Here is a 24,867-nt window from a genome sequence, read left to right as displayed (position 1 = left end):
ATTTTTCTGCATATTATTCTTGTAAGCAACTTGGATGTATGAGCTGTTAAGCAGATTGTGCGATAGTTCTCGCACTTGTCATCTCTTGCCGCCTTCAGAATAGCGTGGATGATGTTTTTCCGAAAGTCAGATGGTATGTCGCCAGACTCGTACATTCTACACACCAACGTGAATGCTCGTTTTGTTGCCACGTCCCCCAATGATTTTGGAAATTCTGATGGAATGTTATCTATCACTTCTACCTTACTTGATCTTAAATCCTCCAAAGCTTTTTTAAATTCTGATTCTAATACGGGATCACCTATATCTTCTAAATCGACACCTGTTTCTTCTTCTATCACATCAGACAAATCTTCCCTCTTATAGAGGCTTTCAGTGTCTCCTTTCCACCTATCTGCTCTCTCCTCTGCGTTGGAATTCCCGTTGCACTATTAATGTTGTCGCCCTTATTTTTAATGTCACTGATGGTTGTTTTGACATTTCTATATGCTGAGTCTGACCTTCATTTCATTTTCGATGTCTTCACATTTTTCCTGCAGCTATTTCGTCTTAGCTACCCTTCACCTCCTATTTTTTTCATTCCTCAGCGACTTGCATTACTGTATTCCTGAGGTTCCCGGATTTGTATTTTCTCCTTTCATCGATCAATTGAATTATTTCTTCTGTTACCTATGGTTTCTTCACAGTTATCTTATTTGTACCTACGCTTTCCTTCCCAACTTCTGTGATGGCCCTTTCTAGAGATGTCCATTCCTCTTCAACTGTACTGCCTACTGAGCTATTCCTTATTGCTGTGTCTACAGCCTTACAAAACTTCTTCAGCTTGCGACGTCGGCATAAATACATGAACGATCGTTGTCGATTGGTTTGCTGTCGATTCTGGTAACGACAACCCTGTCACTAAACTGTTCACAGTAGCAAATTCTCTGCCCTACCTTCCTATTCATTACGAATCCTACACCTGTTATACCATTTTCTGCTGCTGTTGATATTACCCGATACTCATCTGACCAGAAATCCTTGTCTTCCTTCCACTTCACTTCTCTGACCACTACTATATCTAAACTGAGCCTTTGCATTTCTCTTTTCAGATTTTCTAGTTTCCCTACCACTTTCAAGCTTCTGACATTCCACGCCCTGACTCGTAGAACGTTGTCCTTTCATTGATTAGTCATTATTCTTTCTCATGGGAACCTCCCTCTTGGCAGTCCCCTCCCGGAGATACGAATGGGGGACTATTCAGGAATCTTTTGTCAGTGGAGAGATCATCATGACACCTTTTCAATTACAAGCCACATGCTCTATGAATACACGTTACGTGTCTTTACTGCAGTGGTTTCCATGGCCTTCTGCATCCTCATGCCGTTGATCGTTGCTGATTCTTCCGCCTTTACGGGCAGTTTCCTACCCCTAGGACAAGAGTGTGCCCAGAACCTCTGTCTGCTCCTCCGCCCTCTTTGAGAAGGACGTTGGCAGAGTGAGGGTGACTTCTTATGCCGGAAGTCTTGGGTCGCTACTGCTGATTATTAATTAAAATTTAAGCAGTGGCGGGATTCGAATTCGGGACCGAAGACGTTTTGATTATGAATCAATGGCGCTATCCCTACCTTCATCCATAGTGTTTCTTCTTTTAGTGAGGTTGGCAAAGTAGATAGATGGACGCCACATGGAAAGTTACTGGGCTAGTTTTTCCTGTAATTAGTGACTGATTATTGATTAGATTAATTGAAAGGTGTTCCCTTCCATATTACTTGTTAACTAGGGCGACCAACACCGACCACCTGAATCGGATGGAAGTTGTCTGTTTTGGAAGCAACCAACGTTATCGAGCCAACCCTTCTGTGCGAGGTATCCATTTTTGTCTGTTGTATTACAGTTCTGTACTCCACTCCATTTCATATAGATATCCTTTCTTGTGATGAATGTATGCAGTTTTTTCTGTTAGGATCTTTATTAAACATGTGATTCTTGCGTTTCTCCCGGCGTATTTGATAATCAAAGTATCCACGGGTGTACTGCCGGTCTACAGTGTCCAACGGACACAATATTTCGGCGATCATTCATGTCGCCATCATAAGGTACCTGATGATGGCGACATGTATGATCGCCGAAATATTGTGCCCGTTGGAACTGTAGACCGGCAGTACACCCGTGGATATTTTGTTTATTAAACATATTTATATATAAGACGAAGTCAGTTTCAATAATGAAAAATGTCTAGCGATTTTTAGCTCTGTACATGATTTCTGCTCTCGTGGAGGCATAAAGCACTGGTTAACCCCCCTGTCCTGCAGATGATAGCCACGGCTTGTTCACCCCATTATCGTGCTGGGTGTAGTTCCTCTGTTCCCCTCAGTCCCTTCTGCCAATTGGCCAACTTACAGTTATCACACAATACATTCTTCTCCTCCTTAGTAGTTGAGTGAGAACGTAAAAGAACATAGACACAGTGTTTTAGGTTCAAATTTTTATTTTTTGCGAAAAAGTAAAAAAGACATGTAAAAGAGCGAGTGACAGTCGATGAGCAAGAAGGTCAGTCTGATGGAGATGCTCGAGGAACTCTGCCAGTTCAAGCGGTGGCGTTGATGTCCTCCTCGCGGCGGTGCACGACGAACGTCTCGTCGAAGTGCGCGTTGGGCACGTCGAACTCGAACTCGACGACGCGCCTGTCGAACGGGAATCCGGCGGGGTGGTTGTCGCCGTGCTCCAGGATGGGGTGCTTCTCCTGCGAGACAGCAGGGGTGACGATGGCGAAGACGCTGAGTGGCAGCCCACTGCGGGTCCCGCGGGGCAGCGCCAGTCGCTGGGGGAAGCCGAAGTGCGAGCGGAACTCGTCCAGGAAGAACTTGCTCTCGCCCTTGATGGCGGCGAGGGTCGACTGGTGCAGGTCAGAGTAGCTCGGCGCCTCCTTGCCGTACAGCGAGAAGTCTCGGGAGCTGCGCTTGATGTCGTTCTCACCAACGGACACTGCAAAAGGCGAAGTATACGATCAGCACCAGTTATCAACTGATTCTAATAGGGCAAGCTTCATGTCATTGGCTTTCGGGAGTAAACTATTGAGCCATCTCAATAACAGACTATCAATTACGAGGATATGAACGTATGGACAAAAGCCTCTGAGCAGAGAAAATCTCTGAGCCAGCCAGGAATCGACCACAGGCCCCTTCGCATGGCGATCCGCAGTGCTGCAACGCTAAATGCACAGCTACCGATGTGGACTAGAGCATGCATCGTCTAAGAGTAAATTTTACTGTGTTGGCCCCACTAGGCAGGAAACTGCACTGGATGCCCATTGCTGCAGAGTGTTGTGACGTAAGGGCCAAACATTTCCTATTCTTTCGGGATGTTCAGGTAGAAAGTGGGACTAGCTGAAGCATTCGGTTTAATTTTGACAACTCGGAACCAAAAATGTCACTTTTCTACCTAAACTAAACCTTTGCCTACAATACAGATCACTTGGTCAATTCGTCGTAGAATTCGTTTGCATTTCGTTGACTACGCTAACTCACAACCAAGCTGTCGCCCTACAGCTTTATCTACACCTCGGGCCATCCTACTGAGCAATCTACCACCACAACCTGCATTTCAAAAAATAATATACAAGGTGTCATGCGCAATGCTAATGGCCTTGCTGCAGTGGTAACAGTGGTTCCCGTCAGGTCAGCAAAGTTAAGCAGTGTCGGGCTGGAATAGCACTTCAATGGTCTGCCAAGCGCTGTTCGCAATCACGGTGCACTCAGCCGTTGTGAGACAAAATGAGGAGCTACTTAACTGTGAAGTAGCGGCTCCAGTGTCGTGAAATGACATTGGGCTGGTAGAGCAGTGTGCTAACCACATGCCCCTTCTTTTGTGCATCCAGTGTCGCCTATGGGCTGAGGATGACACGTCGGCCAGTACATTCTGTAGGTGCTTGATGGACTTTTTGGGGAGAGTTTTTCTGACGTACACAACATTTCATGTATTATACAGGGAGTAACAATTATAAGTGCAGATATTTTGATATGTGGCAATTTAATACCTACACACATCTGTGAGTCGCTTTTTTTCTATGTGTCGAACAGTCTTCCCACAAACACATCACAAACCTTTCGACCAGAGATTTTCTGCATGATCGTAACTGCCCCACTAAGTAGGCCACACCTATCAGTATAGACTAACCGTTCTGTGTCGATGCATCCACACTTAAACACATGCCCTGCTGATCAGAGGAAAATTAGCATTAGTAGCCTGCTCATGCCTCATATGCTTGGAGGCACTAACTAACGTGCAGACATACCACTTGTTAGTAGCTACAGCTATCTGTCTGCAAATGATGTTAATACTAAGTCACTGTCCTCACTATGCGCCGAGGCTGACATCTGCTACTGATAAGCCACCGAAAACAATTTCATCTAATCTGGCACTATCTTTAGTAGTTCTGCTTAAAAGTAATACGGATTCAGTAGCCAGTAAGAAGTATTCCGCTCATAACTTACGCTTCTGGTTGAAGATGTCCAGGAGAACGTAGTACTGCTTCCTCTCCTCCAGGCTGAGCTCGCGGCCGAGCACGTCGTACTTGGGACCAATGAAGACACGGACGACGGAGTCGACTTCCTTGTCGCTCTTAACCTTGATGTGGTAGAAGAACGGCTTGTGGTTCAGGCGACCCTGGCGAGCCACAAATTTGAACTTTTCACCGTCTTCAGGCTTGGAGAAGGTCAGAGCGTTGCTGATGTCAAAGTCGAAGCTGTCGAAGTATGTGACGAGTTTGTCGAAGGTGATATCTTCAACGGTTACGCCTGGCAGGAGCAGCTGAAATACAAGATTCAGTTTAGTTCACGACTAATGTAGTACTCTACGAGAAACGGAATATTTTTATATCAGAGGTTTCATTACTTACCTCCTCGTGAGTGTAAGGCTTCAGAAGGTTCTTGTAGTGGTAGAAGATGGAAAGAACGCGCTTCGCGATCCTGTAGAAGAGTGGGTCCCTCAGCTGGGTTTCTGGTAGTTCAAGGACGCTAGCAGGAACCTAAAACGGAAGTAAGTAATGTACCCTCGCATCCAAATAAAAATAAGACCAGTGTAACGTCAGAGAGAGTAGACATCATGCGGACATACTCCGTATCGGTGAACAGGGTCGACAATGTGGCCGAAGAGGGAGATGAGGTTCCTGAAGTATGCGCCGTAGTACTCCCAGTTGATGTTCTCGTAGTTGCCCTCGACGATGTTTCCAAGGATGTTGGTGAGGTCCTTCTCTCTCAGGTTGTACTTCTCGTAGTTGTACTGTTGTTTTAGAAACATAAGCAGTAATGATGGACGCATTTCGTATGAAATCGTATTAGAGACAAATCTGCGAGAACACACTTACGCCTGACAGGTAGCCGTAGTCGATTCCGTCGCGGATCCTCCTCTCGTAGTTCTTGATCTCTTCCACGTACAGGATGTCGACGTTGCGGGGGAAGACTCCCTCTGGGCGCGCTGGAGACTCGAGTCCGTTCTGCAGCCTCAGCTCAGGGTAGTAGCCGACCTGCAAACGTAATACACAATTTAGTGTCGTCGTTCGGAAGGTGGATCCTCCACTGTCGTTGCAGGAAAGTGAAACTGGTGTCGAAATGGGACGTACCAGCACAGGGTGGTCGTAGTCGATGGCCTTGACGTCAGGCAAGTAGTTGGACAGCCTCTCCAGGTAGTAGCGAGCCAGGAGCTGCTGCAGGACGAAGAAGAAGCTCTCGCCGCGGTACTTGTACTCGGGAAGGCTGTAGTTGGCGGGGTTAAGCCAGAAGGGGTACTTGTAGCTCAGGTACGCGTAGAAGGAGTTGAGGCCGACGTCTTCGGTAAAGTAGGAAACCAGCTGCTCGGGGTTGCTCGGCACGGGGTAGCCGGTGTGGTTGGAGTAGAATATGTAAGGAGCCTCCTTAGTGCTGACTTGACCTGCAGAACGGAACAGATAGTTTTGCTTAACAATTGTGTGACGTAAGGTGTTGCTATAACTGCAGCTACTTACTGAGGTCCAGTGTGGGTTTTAATTACCGGCTGGCAGCGAAGTTCGGTAGATATGCTAACACCTTAATTTTGAACCCATCTACGCTGCAGGAAAATGTAGTTCCAATTATGAGTATACGCAGCAGTTAATAATAAAATCAACATTAACCCTTTCCCAGTTTGTGGTCTTTTCTATTCTTACCTGACTCCTAATGTATTAGAAGAAAAATTTCTACACGTCTTTCTTGCATTCATAGCCCCATACTCACACCGGGTGGCTAAAGCTGCAGCTGTTTTTTTTCAAGTGTAAATAGGTTCCGCATTAACGCAGTACAGTACTTACGAAGTCCCGTTGTCATGCGACAGTAAAAAGGCACACTGGACCTGTTTGAGTAGCTTCTCTTTAATTATATAATGTTTAGCACACGTACTCTTTGTTATCAAAGAGCCATAAGTCCAACAGTTTCATGTAAACGGCAGCAATTATTCCAGTCAATTATAAGTCACCACACATAAAACAATATAACTTCTCCGAATACGTAACCATGGGATTTTGTTGTTATATAAATGGCTCTGAGCACTATGGGACTTAACATCTATGGTCATCAGTCCCCTAGAACTTAGAACTACTTAAACCTAACTAACCTAAGGACATCACACAACACCCAGCCATGTTGTTATATAGAGCATAGTCTTGGGCACTTCATTTTATTACATTTGCATCATTACATGTTCATCATCATGATGAAAGTCTGAAACGTTGACTTATACAACATCGTGATTACGCAATCACATCCATTGAAAAGTCTATTTTAGCTACAACGGGCTTCGCTGCACATGAAGCAATAACGATCTGTAGCGCTGTTGGGAGGTGTAACCGTGGTTGAGAGGGAAGTGAAGACCAAAGGGTACTTTTAGCACACGTGGGCGCAGGAGGAGTTCAGTGGATGTATTGAGCATGTTGTGAAGAACAGCAATGAGAAATTTGGAAAGGCATTTGAAATGCAGGGAGGAGTGACGAAAATTGTGAGGTATACTGTTAACGAATAAATTTTGTGAGACACGTCAAGTGGCTTGGAATGAATAGTGTCTTGAAGCGAACTTATAAGGTCAAGAACAACAAAAATAAAACAACGGTAATGGTATGTGGTCAGTTACAGGAGTCGATGTTGAGGAATCTACATAACGAAAGGAGACGCTAAAAGAAAGTAGATGATTTGTGCTATTTGGGCTGAAAAGTTGTTGATGGTGCGGGAAGCAGGGAGCATAGATAATGCTGATAGAAACAGCGAGAGAAGCATTTCTGAAACGTATTTCTCTGGGGCGCAGCTTTTTACTGGTGTGTACTATGGACTGTAAAGAGTTCGCACAAGAAGAGAATGCTGAGTATTAGATTGACAGATCGAATATGGGAGAAATGAAATTTCTGGCCGGAACTCGACTAAATGAGTGAATCAGTTGGTAGAGTGGAGGGGAATGTTAGGGAGGGGAGGGGGAGGAATTAAAAATTGTAGAGTGAGACGCAGGTTCATATGGATGTAGGTTGCAGTAGTTATGCAGAAATGGAGAAGCTTGCAGGGGACAGAGTAGCATGGAGAGGTGCTTCAAACCTGTCATCGGATGGAAGACCACCATCACGATAACAAGGACAACAACTACATGAGTCCTATACGAGCGGATATGTGCTCAACAAACCAGTGGATAAGTATGAACTTACGATTCTTAGACGTAGTATACATTAAGAATCCTTCTGAATTTCAGCCACTGATGAGGTGGGTAACAACGATTGTTAGATAGAAAATATTTTACTTATAGTTGATCTGGTTGTCGATTTACTTTGCGTAGTGATGGTTCCGGAAATGACACGTGCACATAGTTTGTTTGTACACACCTTGTAGCTGGGCGTCGTACGCCTTCTGGATGACCTCTGCGTTGACGAAGAGCTGCGGGTAGATCTCGTAGGGAGCTGGCAGCGTGACATCCTTGGTATCCTCGCGATGCAGCACAGCGACAGTGAGTGAGTAGACGAACAGTGCCTCGTTCAGGTGCTCCCGCGCCCAAATGGCCGTCTGGAATGATAAGGACACTCGCTATACACGAGGAATGTTTCGGGAAGATGCAGTGCTAACTACGACTTACTTCCTAGTGTCCAGACATAGGTGAAAATGTAGGTGAAGACACAATTTGACCAGTATCTTCGTGTATAATCTGACTTTACGCTGCGCATTCCTTCATAACGATGTAACCATCACCTGGAATATAGATGACTGTTGCCCTGGAAACGATGCCCTAATTTTTGAGGATAATTTGTGAGTTTCATGCAGTTTGATGTGGAGTAGTCGGATTAAGGAAAGATGTGCCACTCGGTGATCTATATTTATTGTACGTAGGCCATGAGTGGTGTCAACGACACAAATGTTCACAAGACGTTTCTATGCTACTCCTTACCAAGCAGTCAACATTTAAGTAACTCTTTCTTTAAGTTGCTTGCGAAGATTCCGAACATCGGCTGTTGTGTGAGAGCTCAATAGAGACGTTTTGTTGCGGGGTCTCATGAAAGATTTGAGTATTCCCTTGGCGAAAATATGGGGACATGGAAGAACAGTGTTGACTGAGGAGGTGTGATAATTTAAAAGTCTAGAAATGCAAATGTGGCTACGTCAGTCACTTTTGTTTAAAAAGCAGAAGCAATTCAGCATGTTACGTGAATTGCAGACATACTTTTTGTAAGACAGTTGTCAGCAGGCCGAGTCTGATAACGGAATATGCTGTAGACTAGTTACATGGTAAGAACATGCAAAATATTGATTGTGCATTGTATTATTGAATGCTTACGTAGACTTTTTCGTCGTAAGTAACAGATTCATTCACGACGACCATTGTGATGTTTGTCAGGCAATCGTTAATGATAACTAGGAGGTCAGCTTCAGTATAAAGAACTTTGAGATCTTTGGTATCTGATGAGGACTGCCTATGTTAGAGATTATACATATTATGAGCTGAACATGCCATAAACGTGCGCCCACTGTCTCTTGTTAACGTTGGACATAGTGGTGAACGGATATCATTCAATACGCTGCTTCACGTTGGTGTTACGCAAATAAGCCGAAGAAAAAATTGCCAACGAAAAAAAATTGAATGTATGTTATTATTTGCAAATACATAGGTATGATCAAAAATTAAGAGGAACGTTTGTTAATAACTTGCTGGTTCAAGCAAAATGAAAAAATCAAAACTGAGTACTATCTTGTGTCGAAGCGCTCGTACCTTGATGAACGTCTCAAAGTCCTTGGCGAAGTAGAACAGCTCAAACAATGCCCGGGCCTGGTAGTAGTGCTTCTGGTAGTAGATGGAGAACACTTCCCCTTTGGGCAGGAAGCCAACGTCGACGTAGTACTTCCAGAAAACTTCGACCTTCTCCTTGAACTGAAAAGTTAAAGAAACGGAAGATCGCTACAGTTGTCTGGTCGTTCAGGAAATCGGATCCTGGTTTGTAACGTCACGTATTTGTACCTGGTAGTTGTCGACGTGTTCAATAGGTTTGTAGGTCTTTGCTATTTCCTGTTCTTCTTTGATGAGTGATGGCTGCTGTACGTGGTAGAAGAGCGCCAAAATCTTGTTCTGTTTCTCCAGAAGTTCCTTACCGGCTGGAATAACAATTAACAAAAATATTATATACAATAGGAATCATTCAGGTGCTGAGATCACAAGAAAAGTTTTGTAGCGGATATTGCAGGTTTTTTACGTTTTGTTCTTGGAAGGTTTACGTTCGCATTATTCACGAAAGAGACTAATACTAATGCCTCCCTATTATACATTATATTTGCAGCAGGATTTAGGAGTGTATTGGCAGAACGCTTGGAAGATGCATAAGGGCTACGAGAGACAGCGTGCACTACGCTTGTCCGCTCACTGCTAGAGCATTGCTGTGCTGTATGGGATCGTTACCCGATGGGGTTGACGGAGGACACTGAAAAATCCAAAGAAGGACAGCTAGTTTTGTAATATCCCGAAACAGGGGTGAATGTGTCACGGATATATTAGGAGAGCTGGACTGGCAATCATTAGCATGAAGTGTTTTTTGTTGCGGGTTCTTTTCACGAAATATCCGTCAACAGCATTCTCCTCTGAGCGCGTCCGCCTGCTTAGCTGCGTGGCTACTTGCTTGCCTCCCATGTAGCGGGCCTGAGTTCTATTCCCGTCCGGTTTAGGGATCTCCGCCCGTGGACTGACTGTTGTGTTGTTCTCATCGTCATTTCTTCCTCACCACCGTCACACCATTCGCCAACCGTGGCGTCGACTACAATAAGACTTACATTTGGAGTCAAACTTCCCCGGATGGGGCCTTCCAGCCAACAATGCCATACTATCATTTCATTTTTTCCTCTGAAGGCGAAAATAGCTTATTGCCGCCTACCTTGTGTAGGGAGATATGATAATCGAAATAAAATAAGAGAAATCGGAGCTCCTTCGGAAAGATTTAGACGTTAGAGAGTGGAACGGTTCAGAATAACCCTCCGTCAGGCTCTTCACTGTGAACTGCCGAGTAGACATGTAGATGCGGATGTAGCTTTCGATACTGCTCTGTTCCTCACAATGAGAGGTCCAGTATTCGTCTACATGCGTTCTCTGCAAGCTAGCTAATGCATGTGTATGTGGCGCAGGGTACTTCTTCTCCCATCGTCAATTGCCTAATCCGTCCGTCTTAGCTATACTCTCTCCAATTTTCTCGTCCTGGTCCTTTGCGATTCATATGTGCCACGAAGTAATATGTTGAATGCCTCGTTTTCAAACACACGTTCTCAGAATAGCAAAAGGAAATTTTTCCATAATACGTAACGCAAAACCGGCCATGAAGGGTTGATTTTTCCCTAATTGAGTTAACCAGTACTTACTCTGGTGCTAGTGCTAAACACTCTACACTCTTACTCAAGAGTCGCTTCAACAATTACGTAGAGGCTGGTAAGAGTGAGAGACTGTGAACAAGTAGCAGAGTGACGACGTATGGGGAAAGTATAGTCCGCTCACAACGACTCGAAGGAATTCGTAGGGCGAAGTGGGGTACGGAGGAAGGAAGCTCCACCCACCGATTCCCAGCACGTCTGAAGCCGTGGGTGGATAGGAAGTGCGGGGGGGAAAAAACTGCTCTACAATCACGCAGTGCTGGTGGCATTACGTATGTGCTGACTCGTTTCGCACGACAATCGCCTCGTAACGTCCACAGTACACATGGCTACTGTATATTAGATCGCCAATTTTGGCACCATCTGGACACTAGAGCATTAGCGGGCTGGCGATACCTGAGTTTTACCGACTTCTGGCTATCCAGACGTCGGCTGCCATGGTTAAAGTCACTGAGAATAAGTAATAGTGGTAGAAAGAGCGACTGACTTACCCTCGCTGTGCGGTACAACCGCGGCGGCCGCAAGGGCTGCCAACAGTGACAGGACGACAACGGTCGCAGTCCTCATGTTGCTCGCAGAGGATGTACGAATCGTGTGCCGGCGGGCGGGCTTCTTATAGCGGATGAGGTGTGCGATAAGCTGGCGTATCTGCGCACTTGGTGGGGGAGGCAGCGACCCCGCGACCTGCCAACGGTAAAACGCCCGAAGATGCGGCTTATGTAACAATCGACATTACAGTTCCCTGCCCCCTGCTATCGCTCGTGGTAGCCCAGTGGTCAGGATAGAGACTGGCTTCACAGAGGAGCGGGGTTAAAATCCCAACAAGGTCATCTAGCTTCCATCTCACAGTCTTTAACAGTGTTGCAGTAGGATCCAGACGCAAAGACAAGCAGAGTTGTTACTTTTTTCCATACGATACTAGTGTTATAGATATCGCATTATGCAAAAGACATTGTTAATAGCGGTTTTCCATTAAATTATTGAGTGATTCTCTGAAAATGGCTCCCGCTTAATTTTGAGAAAAAGCTCTGCAATCGTGTTCTGTTGTTGTGGTCTTCAATCCAGAGACTGGTTTGATGCAGCTCTCTGCGCTACTCTATCCTGTGCAAGCGTCTGCGTCTGAAACTTACACCTTTCGGAATCTACTTATCGTATTCATCAATTAGTCTCCCTCTTCGATCTTTACCATCCGCCCTTCCCTCCAGTACTAAATTGATGATCCGTTGATGCCTCGGAACATGTCCTGCCAACCGACCGTTTCTTCTTGTCAAGTTGTGTTACAAATTCCTCTTCTTCCCAATTGCATTCAGTACCTCCTCATAAGTTATGTAATATAGCCATCCAATCTTGAGCATTCTTTTGTGTTTACTAATGCATTGCAACTATGACTACTAAACGGGTACATAGTAATATCGGTATTATGTAGGTAACCAACTCTACTATGCATTTGGTTTTTCATTAGTAGCCTGTGGTGACCATTGAACCTATGTATTTATCAATGCCAGTAGGTGTTTGTCATTGTCTGAAGTGTGTACACTGACTACCTGGGTAGAATTACAGACTGTATGATACCGAATGAAACTATGTGGTTCCAGAAGCGTTTTAAAGTCTCAAACATGCATGACGTATATACTGGGTGTTTCTTTAAGGGCATGAAAAAATGTAACAGGACGCAGAGAATGCTCCACTGAACAGTTTTAGGTAGGGAACTTAGCGCCAGAGAAGCCAGCTTAAGGAGAAATGGAAGTAAACTTGTCTACCGCTTTGTCTAGCACTACTGTTTTCCAGCTTATTTACAACTAACATGCGTACACGTTTACACGTACTTTGCTGCTGATTTACATGTACACTCTTTATTTGCTGCAAAGAGACAAGGAGGACGAACCTGATTACCAGGAAGTCATGATACAGGTTTTGATTGCTTCATTTCTCATAAGGTGGCTCTGTTGTATCGCGTTTGTGTTGTCCTATGACAGAATGTGCTATGAATCAGTGACAGACCCTTTTTATTACACACTGCTATTCAGAGACGTGCAGTACACTACGATGGAGCAGTATTGTCACAGTATCTCCTCGCTGCTCGGTTGGAAGGGGAGGTCTAATTCCATGGCCCGCGAGATGACCTTACCTGCATCCCCTTGGTTATTTCCTTTGGGAATATCTAAAGCCACTTGTGTACGAGATCCTAGTTGATACGAAGATGCGGTTAGTTGCCAGAATTGTAGCTGCCCATGATGTGATTCGCAACACGCCAGGCATATGTATCGGGGTGCGTCAGGAACTTGTTCGCCGATGTCCTACTTCCATCCGTTCATCTCCTCTTTCAGAATTAATTGTTCCTCAATATACAATACTCTTTTGGCCAAATTTTTTTTTATAGCTTCTCAATACACATCTTCCCAATTCATCACAACTCATTCTTTTATGTCGCCTACCCCCCCCCCCCCCCCTCTTAAACATATTTAAATCTACTGAGCTCAGATACATAAACTAGAGAACGAGGCAATGCAGCAGCACAAAACAGTTAACACAAACAGAAATGACAAAAAAATGCAAATTGGCAAAGCAAGCAGCAGTATATCTAAATTAGCAAAGCAAATGCAACATTACAACTAATGTAAGGCAATATGCAGCTAGCAAGAAAAAGAGACCAGTGGTAAGACTGGCTTATAAGAGTAGTACAAAGTAAAATTCAGTAGGACAATGCCTCGCAAATAGTAGCACCAAATGCAATAACTTATACCTAAACACGACAAAGCATAAGCAGAAAAAATATTACAGTAAAGATAGCAACGTAGATAAGGGAACGTCTGTTTACCTATTACTGTGTATGTCACGTCTTAACACTAAAGTGATGCACCACAACAACCTATTCTACCAAAAAAAGAAAAAAATATACCAAGTCCTTGGAAAGGAAATTATGTATACAGTTCCTATTATCAATCACTTCACCTTTCGTTTCCTAGTGCTCGTTTTTTAAAAGAATGTAGAGCATAAAATTATTGTTTAATAGATGTGTGGAAAGAAAGTCTAAAACCAATGCTACAGCGCAACTAGAAACTTGATATCAAATAAAATAAACAAATACGTACAAGGCACAGTATGAAAATGTGATTCAGTAGCCATACAGCATTTCATACGTCAGTAAAAGTTCTCTCAAGTCTCATAGTAAGACACTTGCCGTAATCAGGTGTGTAGACATAAAAATATTTCACATCACTTCGTAAGCATTTCAGTAAATAGCACAAAGTATGAGCTCCGCAGTGTAATCATATGTTTCCAAGTAATAGCGTGTCGTGTTTGTGATGCGTTCTGTCAAGAAATGTCAGTAACGAGGTCAACAGCCTCTCTTTTCTACGTACATGCGAGCGCTTACGAAGGTGTAGGTAGTTCCAAAGCGACTACGATAACACAAGGGAAGTTAAAAGTCCACACAACACTAAGTATATTTCAAAGCAAGTAACACGCAGCCCAGTTCAGTGTTATATGAAGGTCACATACACACATAACTGAAATATTTACAACAGCAGTCTCAGCTATAATGACAGCTTTATACCAATAAAAAAATTCACAAATTGAAAGTTATGTTAGAATTGTATAGAAACGAAATTTCATGAGTGATAGTGACCAAAAATTTCCATCGCCATTGTGGTACTGTCATTAACGTATATATTCACATCTCATAACTCTTCAAGTACGATTCTATAATAACATTTCATAACAGATCAATCGCATCTCAAAATCACGTAGCTTCCTCCAATAATCTCAAAACCTCTAAAAGAATTCTCTCTGCTCGCTTCAGTAGAGTCATCTACGCCAAATGTATTTCTAAAATCATGATCCAATACAACATACATCACTCAAATCTCTCGTAGTATCACAGTGGTTCCTAAAGTAAATGTGAAAAGTTCCCAAAATAAAGAAAAAGTACAATTTTATAAGTGTGAAGAAATCTAAATGTGTAACTACATAAATCTGTGTCAGTGACGTAGTAAAGAAAATGTTTGTCTCTCTCAGTTAAATGATCAGACTGCTGTGTAATTCTGTGTTAGAGAAATATGGTACCGATGTCTAAAACTGTATTAGCAAATACCATATTAGCTAGGGCTCCTTGCGCACGCCACATGCATGGTACACAAAGTAAGCATGTACCCCCCTGAGGGTTAATGTCATTATACCCTCAGATGTTACAGATAACAACAATGGAATAAAATATATCGCCGAAAACCTTCTCTGTATCATAATAGTTTTAAAATATTTCTAAAAATATTCCAAGTACGAAAAATAATCACTCAAATTCGAGTCATGTATTACTAAACTGTGCGTCTTGCTGTAAGATCATTTCTGTCATTGGCTAACGGTAAAAACGGTCCAAGTGTCGAAGTTATCGTCGTTCATAAGCAGAGTTCTCCAGAAGTCAATGTACTTACTTTGTCATATACAAAAGTACAAAATGCTATGCGTATAGATGTCGCAGTTATTACGTACATAACCGTGACGAAGAAAGTACTGTACTGTAGTGTATTGTCATTGTAGCTATGTCACAAGATTCATTATCAAAATATCTTTTACTTTTCAGAAGATCGCAGAAAAACTGTGCAGACGTAAAACAAATACAGCGCAAAAATAATAATGAAAACTGTGTCACTCATTAGTAGCGTCGTAGTATAATCGTGTAGCTGTCAAACAAATCAAATACTGTGTCGACTGTAACCTCTCAGAAAGTACTTTAAATGCAAAATGTCTTTTCGAGTAAGCCAAAATGTTGCAGTAAAACGTCATTATCAATGTATGTTCCAAAAATGTGGACGTTATAGTTGTGACGTAAACGTGCAACTAACAGCAGCATGTACACACACTACAAGTATGTCGTCTGTTCCCTACAAAAGTGACTTCTTAAAATTATGGTCTTAATAGGTTCCATAGGTTCTTGACTGGATAGTTGACTTCAAAATATTGTTGCATGTTAACAGTTTCTAAGTGTGACAAAGCGTAATTGTAACGTGAAGTAAAACATTTTATACCAAAGACTAAGTCAGAAAGCAAATTATCTCTCAATAAACGGTTTTACATGAGAAATGTGGTGTAGTCCTTTACTTTCCTTAGTACGATGAGTTGGAACTTCAACACAATTATCATGCAGTTTACGTCGGATCCTATAAGGTCCATTATAAGGCAGAAAGAATTTATGAATCAAATGTTTCTTCTTATATGACAATGAATGGGCTTTAATGAAAACTTTCTGACTATATGTACATTCTTTACATATCTTACCGTGTAGTTTTCTCCTTTTGTCTGCTGCAGAATTCATATTTTTAATAGCTAAGTCAATTATATCTTTATGGCGAAGTTTACGTGTATTTGGAAAAGGTACAAGTTCTCTGATTCTGTTCGGTGGTTCCTCATTCTTCAGGACAAGAATAGGTGGTAAGGCAGTGGAGTCACGAGGCATTTCATTCAGCACGTTGTGAAATAAATGTATCTGTCCCAATACGGATGCTTCCTGTGATAATAAAGTCTGCAAAGCTTACTGATTGCTTTCATAATCCGTTCAGACGGGTTACAATGTGGTGAGTACAATTAAGTAAAAACAGGTGTGATTTTACGAATTCGAAGTATGCGTGACCAAACAGCAGATCTGAATTATGGTCCATTATCTGAAATGACTTAGGTAATGCGTCCAACTTCATGTAAGAAATTTTTAACAAAGGCCTTGGATACAGACCGTCCAGTGGCTTTGCATTACGGTGTGAAAGACACAGATTTTGAAGTAAGTTCAACAGCGACTAGAACGTACGAAAATCCATTCGATGTTTTGACAAGAGGTCGCAGAAGATCAACAGCAGCAAATTCTTTGGATCTAGTAGGAATGATAGGAAACAATGGAGCACGATGTGAGATGGTAGATGGTTCAGCTTTTTGAGAAAGTTTACAAACATACAAGACTCTCCTAATTCTCTTTTCCATATTGTATACTGTTAAAATAACAACTCATTCGAAGAATATGAAAACATTTTCGTGTGCCAAAGTGTGCGTAGCTGAAATGAATGTACCGGACGAGCATATTAACAACATCGTCACGAATACAATGTACTCAAAACTTATCATCAACTGTGCAGAGTTTGAAGATTATGTTGTTTCTAACCAGATAATAATGACGAATCTGCGGTGTGTCTTTTCGTGCCATTTACTGTGGATATCTTCCGAAATCGGATCGTTGCCTTGTTCATAAGCAATGTCCTTCAAAGATGCAGTGATAAAGTTTTCAAAGGCTACTTTTTGAATGTAAAGAATTCCGAAATTTATCTCAAGGTTAGCTTGTCTGTTGCTTTCCTCAAGGCCAGCTGGCGCACGTGGCTGCCTGCGGTGCGAGTCATTGTCTATTATCTCTTTGTGGTCACGCATCGTTACTGGGATTTGGAGTTCTAACTTCAACCATTGCAACTTGTCGAGATGGCCCTGCCCTGATTGAATCCTGCCAGTTCTGATTAAATTCAGGTCCGTCGTCATGATTATATCGTCTGTCGTCATGTTTGTAGTTTCTTTCTTGTCGCTTCAGTGGTAGAGAATTTCTCACATATTTTCTGTTTCGACGATTGTCTCTGTGTGGCGAAATAAAAAAAATTAAATTTATTAATTTTTTGAAAAGAAATAAAAACTTTAACTTTAGAATTTTTGAAAGGTTTTTTTACGGACTGTATTGGCCGGCGTGAATACGGACAAATTCGATGCTGCGTGAAATTTGCCTGTAATACAATTTACAATTCCGATTAATAATATTTTTGAATTTAGAGTTCTCACCTTAAACGTTGAATTAGTCCTCCTGCCACAATATCAATTCATTAGTCGCCATCGATATTCTTCTCTTTGTTGGCCATGCGTATTTTCCTAACTCGGCATCGGTTTACTTCTCGAGGACAGGGGAAACAAAGGAATACAATGCTATGTCGCTTGAAATAATTCTCGTAAAACTTAGATACTTTTCACTATTTCTTTATTCACAAGACAATGAGACTTGCTATGCTCGTCGCACAAATCATAAATACTACCAAGATGGCTGCCTTTCAGCACCCAAAATTACGTCCATCCCCTACAAGGTAACAAGTGAGAGAGTATCCTAACTCCTTCTTGGAGTATGAAACAAAAGAGAATCCAATATGAACATTACAGAGGTTATATTCTAGATTCCTCTCAATTTAATCTTTGGCGCAGACTTTAAAGTATTGTATCTCTCTGCGTCGTAATGTGTCATTACAACTTCCCCCTGCTGTATACTGTCACTAGAAAATTTTATTTGGTTTACAGGATACAGTAGTCGACCTCGCAATTGATGGGTTTGGGGTCTTTTATTTACACACTTATGGCACTGTGAATTCTTTCGTATTACTGAGTGTGTGTCAGTTTTATTTGGAATTCTTATGCTAATATTTACAAACCTTAATCCTAATATACAAACTTTTGATTTATACTGTGAAAGCAACATCATGTAGTAAAGTTTATAGAATATAATATACAAAGAATACAACATTATTTACAAATGTTTCCTTCCTCATCAGAGGTGTATTGCTTTCCGTGTTTATTCTGGGGCGGCAAGCTTTGTTCGCTGGCCCCACTGTTGAATATGGGAGGGCGATACGCGCACCTGATTGTTTAGTTGTTCGTTTGTGGGCGACGTTGGCTGATTGCGCGCCAGTGTAGTAAATCTCCAGTGTGCGGGCACCGTCTACACTTCAGAACCTCAGTATGCATGTGGCTTCTGTAGCTCCCTCCAGTACTTTGACCGGATATGTCATTTTAATATGTTCCCCGAAGAACACACCACTCTATGGCCTAGGAAGGAGACGGTCCGGTAGATGCACATCCAAGTAAGAAGCGTGCCATGTCAAACTTGTATGGCATTGTCTTCTCTTATTATGTCGCCATGGTCGTTTGACGATACAAGGTTCAATTTTCGATGCCACTTGTTTAGGATCGCTGACACTTGCAACGTAGCACTATTTTGCACAAAGTGGTTCAAATGGTTCGGATCACTATGGAACTTAACATCTGAGGTCATCAGTCCTCTAGAACTACTTAAACCTAACTAACCTAAGGGCATCATACACATCCATGCCCGAGGCAGGATTCGAACCTGCGACCGTAGCTGTCACATGGTTGCAAAATGAAGCGCCTAGAACCGCTAGGCCACTCCGGCTGGCACTATTTTGCACAATTTTTATTTCTATACACCACTTTTATCTTTTTCACTACACTGTTTTCTTCACATTAACCCCTTTTACGTATAGTACCGAGATTCATTCCCCTCCATACTTCTGGTCAATGCACATAAGTATTCACAAATTTGTAAGTCACGCGATTTGGCATGAAATACAAAATACAGCACATACAATGGAATAACATATAACACATACAAGACATTGTTTACATCAATTACAGGAAAAATTATCGACGAAAATTCCAAATTTTTTACCAGTCATAGAGGCGATATAGTCTTGTAATTTACTGACACAAGCCCTTTGTCATTAATTAGTAGGAAGAAACAAGTCCATTGTTTTCATTCTTGAAGTCGTGTGTAAGTTAAGGTTTACCTTACGTTACGTGTTCTTCATACGAAACGACATGCATCAGCGTGAAGAGAATACACTTGTAGCCTCTCCACTGACGCTTGGGAATGGAATTTTCTATCTTCTACTTAGGTTAATGGCAACGACTACATGTATTCTACTGTTTTTACGTATAAAATCTGAAAATGCGTGAAATAATCATTTATATGTAGCTTAAGTCTAATATGTACAGTGTTCGTGCTTGAGCAATTTCTGATGTGTTTGTAAATCATTCTAACAAAACTTCTTACATTAGCATGGACATATAAACATAAAATCTTTATGTTCAGTGTGTAACTGCTATTACTATGTACAGTGTTTCACAATAGCGACACGCCCATGCGTGCGTGCATCATCTTCAATTATTAAAGTGCGCTTATAGTCATCTTGTGTTATCATGAGAAAAAATATAAACATTTTAACGCATCAGTTGTCATGGAAATCTATGTACACGAATAATTCGACTTTCATAACTCTGATCCTGCATACGATTCTGTGTGACGGTAAGCGATTCCTTTCGTTTACAGGTCGTCGATCACTTTACTTACCTGTTCTCGTATAGCGGCGATAAAATTTTCATTCTTTGTGACTGTAAATCGTGATACGTATGAAAAACATTATTTTGACACGATTTATCATTTCATGTTTGAAGTGTGTAAACTTCCTTCTGCATACGCGAGTGAAGTATCGCTAATGTTGCACCGTGTATCAGGTTTTTCGTATTTTCTCGTAAACTCGTAGAGTCTTACGGTTTTAATTACGTTGTTCTTACTGTTTTAATTACGTTGTTTCTCGACGTTAGGTATACATATTTATACGAGGTTGTGTTAGAATTTGATTTTTCCTTATACACTCCTATGTTGTGAAGGTTCCGTACATGAACAGTGCTTCTTTCGCCTTTCGCATGTTCATACAAACATTTATACACACAAAAAAGTATCTATCACTATAATATACACTTTACTGGTGGGGGCCCTTTCTCGGTACCCTGCACCATTCCCTCAATATTCCAAAATAATTCACAGTGTGCTGAGCATCGACCTCTCATACTAATAATACGTACAACTTAATGTTTATTCTGACATACATATCTGACTTACGGTCTGCTAATGCGCAATCATTCCATATTTTCCTCCTTTACACTTTAGCTTTCGCTTTCGTACATGTACCCTCGGGTATAGCTTATATATTCTACATAATTGTGTGTTTTCTGAGTGCTTTAGGTGTTTCCTAACGTTAATATGTTCCTCTCTCTCTATAAAACCTAGGTATTTGCTTTCAGAGCGATTCACGTTCATTACTTATGTTCCATAGATCTGTTTATTATTTTCTTATTTTAAAGCTTCTGTCATTCGCTTCTTTAGTCACAAAAATTCACGCGTTTATCTTTTGTTTATTCTGAAAATCGCTCGCTACTGTGTAATGTAAATGTATGCGTTATCTCTTTGCTTTCCTCTTTGCTGCTAGCCTTTCCCTACATGTAATTGTGTGTTGTTCACGTGTACATAGCCTTTCTTCCGGTTATATATCTGCACTATTTTTTTCTACTGTGCTGTTTTCTTTCTCCTTCCGTACAGCTAGTCTTACCTCTAAGATCTTACTCATTATAATGTAATGTTAAAATACTGTCCATGACCAGTATGTACTTGTATGTTCACTTAATACTGCGTAGTACCAGCTTATAACTAAAATTTCTAAGCTACTATTTACAAGAATTATGTATCCCTATCTTTCTTGTTTTTGAATGACTTTCGGCACTGTGTCTCATAGTAAGCGTAGTGTCAAAACATTAATTAAACGTTCCGTGCATGCGTGCTTATGTACCACGACTGGACTGCAGGCACGGGGAAAACTCCGCATTGTTGGTGAATATTACTTGTAATAGCTGCCATCGCGTAATATGGGTCACATGTCGTCTGGACTCGACCACGCATGCGCCTTCGCGCTTTGTATATACTCAGCTGATCGCACAGGGGAGGGGGGAATATTTCTCCTTGGCTGCCTACAGCGCGTCCAATGCCCTCGTCTTGCCATGCAGCTAGCGTGTGCTCAGCTGAACGTTGGACTGCAACTTTGACGCGATTTGTTGCTCGTCACAAGCGAACAAACAATGACTTTCCCGGTGATTTGTCATTGTTCCTCGCTCCTAAATAACTGAGTTAGACTTCAAAAGTACCGTATGGTTTATTTTATAGTGTTAAGATTCACAGTAACACATGTTTCGTTAGGTATGCTTAACTATGCGTTTCAAAGCTGGCATATGCCCGCAAGTTTCGATGTTTAATTGAAACTACAGTTATGGTTTCTGCTTTAATGCGCGTTTTTCACCCACTAACTGTCTTTTTGAATGTACTTTTTAAATTACGAACACAGAATATTTTTTCCGTATTCGCAAGTTTCTTATGCTAATGACAGTAATTTTACTGAATGTTAAAATGTTGTATATTTTCTGATTTAATAATACAACATACGACATTTAATGGAAAAATTCCCTGATATCTTTGTGAGGGTATAACCCTTTCACCTTGCCCGTTCGTGAGTTACCTAACAGATAACATCCTGGGTGAGGTTTGTCTATTGTAAGGACTGCCACTTTTTGTTTAATGCCTTAATTTTAGAGGATTTTGTGTCGGTACGTAAAAATACTTCCTAATTCTGTAACCTTTCTTATCTTTTTGTTGAACTGTTTTCTCCTTATTTCTGATTGTTCTTCCATCTATAGTAGGCTAATGCTTGTCGTACCTTTTCGTGTAGTGTTATTTCTTTTGTGCCTAATTTAGGTAAGGGTTTAGCCCATTCGTCAAGTTCTATGCCTTGAAATATTAACTCTGTAGATGTAAAGCCTGTTAAAATATGAATTAAATTATTTACAATATGCTGAAAAGGGGCTAAGCGTTCTACCCATTTTGTCTGTTTATTTGGTATATAAGTTCTTGTAAAGCGATTAAATTCTTTAAAATTTCTCTCCATCAGGCTCGATTCTGGGTGAAATTTGGACACTAATATATGTTGTATGTTTTGATATTCGAGAAACGTTTTCCATTTATTACTAGTGAAGTTTGTTGCATTATTAGTTAATATAATTTTCGGATTTCCTACTCGTGGTACGTAATCTTCGATCATGCGTTTGATTATTGATCCCGACATTACTACTTTTATAGCACACATTTTTAAGTACTTTGTGAAGACATCATAAAATGTGAGCACGTATCTAACTCCTCCGCTAGCACGTGGATATGGTCCTGCTGCGTCCACGGAAACTAGTTCTCTTTGTCTAGTTGGAATGATGGGGTGTAATACGTCCAAACAAGATCTATTAAAATGTTTAACCTTCTGACATATTGTACACTTCCTTATTATTTGTTCAATCCTGCGGGAAGTAGCTATACGTTGATATTTTCGCTGTACATATTGATACCCTATAGTGTCCCCATACTCTATGTGTGTGTCTTATCAAATTGTCTATGTATTCATCCCGGATGCATACACTTCGGATGTTGGATTGTGGATTGCGCCTGTAGAAAAGAACATCGTTTGACACTGTGTAATATTGCTTCAAGGTACTATTGTCATCTGCCTGCAAAATGGTTCAAATGGCTCTGAGCAATATGGGACTTAAATTCTGTGGTCATCAGTCCCCTGGAACTTAGAACTACTTAAACCTAACTAACCTAAGGACATCTCACACATCCATGCCCGAGGCAGGATTCGAATGTGCGACCGTAGCTGTCACGCGGTTCCAAACTGAGGCGCCTAGAACCGCACGGCCACACCGCCCGGCCATCTGCCTGCAATTTTTGTATAACTTGTCTCCATCTGTTGTCTTCCTTTTGTACTTTGCTCATGTCTTCACACATGTTTCTGTAATGTGGTTGAAATGTGCCGTCATGCATCAGAAAAACTCTAGAATCGGAAGTCTGCTCGATCAATTCATTGAACTCGCTCAAGCCTTGTGGCAAGCGCGATAATGCGTCGGCAGTTACAATCTGTTCCACCTTGATATAAACTATCTCGAAATCCAATCCCTGGAGTAATAAACACCAACGTACAATCCGTGTGTGCCGCAATTTACATGTGAGTAAAAACGATAATGCTTGATTGTCACAAAACACTCGTGTCTGCCTTCCCCACAGATAGTACTGGAACTTGCAGAGAACCCACACTACAGCTAACGCTTCAAGTTCCGTTGCCGAATAGGTCCTCTCGCATTCCGTTAAAGTTCTACTGGCAAAGCTAATTATGTTTATCTTCTGTTCTCTATTGTCATCTACTAATTGGAACAGAGAAGAGCCTAATCCCTGACATGCAGCGTCCGTGCTCAAACAAAAGTTGTAGTTCATGTCAGGATGCTTCAGACTGGGTGCATTTATGAGTGACTGCTTGATGTTAACGAAATCTTCCTCACATTTTTCTGTCCACAACCATGTGGGGTTTTTCCCTAACAGGTTGAGTAGGGAATCACTATTTCGTAACTGTTTGGGCACGAATTCTCGAAAAAAATGACGTGACCCCTAGAAAAGCTTTCAACTGTTTACGTGTTTGTGGTGAGGGGAAATATTTTATGGCATCAAGCTTTTTTGGATCTGGTAAAATTCCGTCTGGTGAAGTAATGTGGCCTAAAAATGTTATTCGATCTCTTACGAATTCGGACTTCTTAAAATTTGCTGTGACGTCATATTCTCGGAACTTTGGAATACCCTGTGTACCAATTCTACATGCTCTTGCCAGGTCTCCGTGGCTGTCAATAGATCGTCTACATACAACGTCACTTTGCTAATGAGTTTTGGACCCAATACTCTTGTCTAAATCCTCTATAAACACCCCAGCACTTATATTGAATCCGAATGGCAGTACTTGGAACTGATAGCTTCTGCCAGCATGAATGAACACAGTATATTTTCAGCTATCATTGTGTAGGGCTATTTGCCAATACGAAGCCTTCATTTCAACGGATATTGAATACTTCACTCCATGGAATTTAAGCAACTCCTCATCTAAGTTTTCTGGCCTAGTGCGTATTGGTACGATGATCTTATTAATTTCCCTCGCATCAAGTACTAATCTGGCTGATCCAAATGGCTCTGAGCGTTACGTGACTTAACTTCGGAGGTCACCAGTCGCCTAGAACTTAGAACTAATTAAACCTAACTAACCTAAGGACATCACACACATCCATGCCCGAGGCTGGATTGGAACCTGCGACCGTAGCGGTCGCTCATCTCCAGCCTGTAGTGCCTAGAACCGCACGGCCACTCCGGCCGGCACTCTGACTGACCGTCCGGTTTGCTAACAGCTTGTATGGGGCTGCATCATTGTGAATGCGAAGATTCTATCACCTTCCACAGAACCATCCTATCTATCGCCTTGCGAACCGCCTCCTTCTTTGCCGAGGGTACCGC

General features: G+C 41.8%; 2 protein-coding genes across 2 annotated transcripts in view; both read right to left on the bottom strand.

Moving 5' to 3' along the window:
* Nucleotides 1-2,452: 2,452 nt before the first annotated feature.
* Nucleotides 2,453-11,512, bottom strand: LOC126456852 (hexamerin-like). The gene is made up of 10 exons (XM_050092666.1): nt 11,357-11,512; nt 9,475-9,608; nt 9,229-9,387; nt 7,853-8,030; nt 5,603-5,910; nt 5,348-5,506; nt 5,098-5,262; nt 4,880-5,008; nt 4,476-4,791; nt 2,453-2,967 (listed from the first exon to the last, which is right to left on the bottom strand). The coding sequence occupies exons 1-10, from the start codon at nt 11,430-11,432 to the stop codon at nt 2,570-2,572; spliced, it is 2,022 nt and encodes a 673-aa protein (XP_049948623.1). The 5' UTR covers nt 11,433-11,512; the 3' UTR covers nt 2,453-2,569.
* LOC126456854 (hexamerin-like) overlaps nt 2,453-24,867 on the bottom strand; it is a 69,891-nt gene continuing 47,476 nt past the window's right edge. Inside the window, exon 11 of the mRNA XM_050092669.1 lies at nt 2,453-2,532. The gene's annotated coding sequence lies outside the window, so the exon portion shown is untranslated. The remainder of the gene's footprint in view (nt 2,533-24,867) is intronic.

Source organism: Schistocerca serialis, chromosome 2, assembly GCF_023864345.2.
Source record: "Schistocerca serialis cubense isolate TAMUIC-IGC-003099 chromosome 2, iqSchSeri2.2, whole genome shotgun sequence".
NCBI classification, from domain to species: Eukaryota; Metazoa; Arthropoda; class Insecta; order Orthoptera; family Acrididae; genus Schistocerca; species Schistocerca serialis.
This window is presented reverse-complemented; position numbering and strand designations above follow the sequence as displayed.

Coding starts and splice junctions, on each gene's coding strand:
- LOC126456852 (XM_050092666.1), bottom strand. CDS start 11,432: ATGAGGACTGCGACCGTTGTCGTCCTGTCACTGTTGGCAGCCCTTGCG. Junction 5,911..7,852: donor GTACGACGCCCAGCTACAAG/GTGTGTACAAAC, acceptor TCCGTTCTGCAG/GTCAAGTCAGCACTAAGGAG. Junction 4,792..4,879: donor AGCCTTACACTCACGAGGAG/GTAAGTAATGAA, acceptor CTTGTATTTCAG/CTGCTCCTGCCAGGCGTAAC.